This window comes from Thermobia domestica, chromosome 3 (assembly GCF_964235325.1).
Source record: "Thermobia domestica chromosome 3, izTheDome1.hap1.1, whole genome shotgun sequence".
Classification (NCBI taxonomy): domain Eukaryota; kingdom Metazoa; phylum Arthropoda; class Insecta; order Zygentoma; family Lepismatidae; genus Thermobia; species Thermobia domestica.
Window position 1 is genome coordinate 261126368 of NC_137456.1, and position 3361 is coordinate 261129728.

A 3361-nucleotide genomic window follows, 5' to 3' on the forward strand; every position below is an offset into this window, starting at 1 on the left:
CCTCCGCTCGCTTGAACTCAGAGTGTTCCAATCAAGCCCTGAAATGAGCTCACGTAATGCACGATGCAATATATGAAACAGGTTACTGATGCGTGTAAATCATAATATGTTTAATACATCTGATAATATATTCATGTCGAGAACTTGTGATGAAATAATTTTTATATTGAAGCGTCCTTGCATCTTCATTGTCATAACGAATCCTCCACAACTTTGAAATAATTTGAGAAGCAAGAACTTCTCTTCAATTTTATTACTCTTCACTTGTAAAATGAATAAGTACACTTTTTCCTTTCATGCGTAAGAATGTAAACCAATCGTAAATTGACAAACCAAAGCATATTGCCCACGCGTTTGTTTATGCCAATCATATAATCTGTTACATAATTTAAGAGCGAATATAAGGAATATTTCCTTTTATGATGTAAAACTATGTTCTTTATGAAATAATGTCGAAATAACATTATTGTAGCCACTGCACACACCGAACTAATTGGTTTTCTTTCAATTTTCTGCTTCATATTACGAATTCTTATTTTTGCCAAGAATTCAGTGCTTTGGCCCCACTGTGCTTCGTGATTAATCCGATTGGGTAGAAAAACGTTTTGAACTGAGCAAACTCATCACTGTCAAAACGCCGAATATGACTTTGCTCGTTTCTGGTTTTGAAAATGCTCCTGCGTACGCTATAAGTCTTTACTCGGCACCTTGTATACCACATGTCATTAAGAAATAATCTATAATAACTCTTCAAGTAATAAGTAAAAACTTGTGACTTATTTAATCTCTTGGATTGCGAGCGAAGCGAGCAAGAAAATTTTAAAGAAATTTACGTATTTCATTGATAACCGACAGCAATATTAATCTAATGGGGCGCCAATACTTTCTGGCGCGACTCATCTTTTACTCATGTCCAACACCACTTTTTCTTTTTCCTTGCTCGTTCGGCGCCCCCTTGCTATCAGCGACCGGGGCGGGCGCCCCGCTGGCCCCCCCTTAGCTACGGCTCTGGCTTTAGGTACTTCTAAATTACACTTATCAAAAATTTTGTTGTTTCGTAATCAAATGTTTGGAGGGATCTGTGCCTCCAAACAATTGAGATAATTTTCTTCTGAATCGGACGTGGGAATGGAGTACCAATTAGGCAGCCTATACTTTGTTATCTTTTAGCGGCGCCCCTAATTGTGAACAAACGAAAATTTCATTCTTTACTTTTTTTATGAGCAGATTGTGCACTGTATTGCAATGTAATGGATGTGTACGGACAGACCAATGTTTCACGTCCATTTAGACAGCCCTCGCCCCTCACCTTTTCAGACTCAATCGGAAATGGTCTCAATTGTTTGTACATCGTTTGTACAGAAATGTGCAGGCGAAATTTTCGTTTCTACACAGAGGCGCCGCTGAAACGATAACAAAGTATAGGCTGCCTAATTGGTAGCCCCTCCCCACGTCCGATTCAGAAGAAAATTATCTCAATTGTTTGAACATCGTTTGTATAGTAATGCGCAGGTGAAAGTTTTGTTTCTACGCTGTCAGGGGCGTCGACAGAATGAAATCAAACGGTAGCTGTCTAAGTGGTAGCCCCACCATGTTCGGTTGAACCGCAAGTTGTCGGAATCGCTTATACATCGTTTGTGCACAAATGTGCAGGTAAAATTTTCGTCTGTATTAAATAATATACGGATGTGAGTATTTTAATGTTTGACCTAGAATTGAAGAAAAGGGTTGGGGATTGCAATTATTATAATTGTGTACGAGGGCGGTTTGATAAGTCCGTGCAAAGTCCGAGAGAAGGCAACACTGATGCGCACCGAGGTGATTGTCAGTTAGCAACATCTCTTGGAAGAACATACACCAAGTGGCAGCCAGATCTGTTTAGTGCGCTGTGTTTGGCGTGCGATTAAATTGGGTAAGTCGAGTGAGTTTCACAAACATGGATGAAAGAGAATTTCGTGTGGTGATCAAACATTAGTTTATGAAAGGTACTTCGCCTCAGAAGACGAAGGAGAAGCTAGATAAACATTATGGTGAATCTTCACCTTCGATCAGAACAGTCTATAAGTGGTTTCAAAATTTCCGGAGTAGCCATATGAGCACAAGTGACGGTGAACATTCTGGACGCCCTATCGAGATCACTACACCAAAAATCATTGAGAAAATCAATGATATGGTCATGGGTGATAGACAAGTGAAGGTGTGTGAGATTGCTAGTGCAGTGGGCATCTCTAGTGAAAGGGTACATAATATTTTGCGTCAACACTTGGGCATGAAAAAGCTATCCGCACGATGGGTGCAACGATTGCTCACAGTGGATCAAAAACGAAATCGTGTGTGGTTTTCCCAGGACGATTTGCGGCTGTTTCAACGGAATCCACAGGACTTTAAGTGTCGTTTCGTCACTGTGGACGAAACGTGGATACAGCACTACACACCTGAAACCAAGGCACCGTCCAAACAACGGGTTGCCAGCGGGGAATCTGCACCAAAGAAGGCGAAACCGTTCCTTCAGCCGGGAAAGTGATGGCGACGGTCTTTTGGGATTCTCAAGGCATAATCCTCATCGACTATTTAGCAAAGGAGAAAACTATTACATGTGAATATTATTCATCGTTATTGGGCCGTTTAAAAATTGAGCTGGAAGAAAAACGTCCACGATTTCCCACAAAAAGTTCTTTTTCATCACGACAATTCCCCAGTGCACTCATCTGTCATTGTAGCCGCAAAATTGATGGAATTAAAATTCCACCTCTTTCCGCATCACCTTTATTCGCCAGATTTGGCCCCTCGGACTACTACTTGTTTCCCGCTCTGATGAAATGGTTGGCAGGACGCAGATTTTCGTCAAAGGAGGAGGTGGTTGCAGCAACTAGTGCCTATTTTGCAGAGTTGGACCAATCGTATTATTTAGAGGGGATCAACAAACTGGAGCAGCGTTGGACGAAGTGTATCAGCCTCAAAGGACACTACGTTGAAAAATAAAATAATGTTATCCCTGAAAATGCAGTAGTTTTCAATTTTGCACGGACTTATCAAACCGCCCTCGTATATATCTCGGGATTGCTCAAAGTTAGAGATATGAAAGTTGTTATTTCGACTTTTCATTTCAAATGTTAAACCAGTGTATCGTGTTTTTAACGTTTTATGATACTTAGCCTAGAAAGTAAGAAAGGGGGTGGGGTAACAGCTGTGTATTACCGTTTTTGCTGCTTAGCGATCAACGTTAACCGGTTTGAATAACGATTGCTGAGATTGAAAATGGTACCTATTATTAGAAAGCTAAATCGATTGCAAAACACAGTTCTCGCTGTCTCCTATTTCGATAATCGTCAATCTACTGTAAATGTATTAAGTGGAGTGG

At 40.6% G+C, this 3361-nt stretch overlaps 1 protein-coding gene across 1 annotated transcript; it reads left to right on the plus strand.

Moving 5' to 3' along the window:
- The first annotated feature begins 1978 nt into the window (after positions 1-1978).
- LOC145682204 (protein GVQW3-like) lies at positions 1979-2524 on the plus strand. Its single transcript, XM_081753788.1, has one exon. The coding sequence runs from the start codon at positions 1979-1981 to the stop codon at positions 2522-2524; it is 546 nt and encodes a 181-aa protein (XP_081609914.1).
- The last annotated feature ends 837 nt before the right edge of the window (positions 2525-3361 follow it).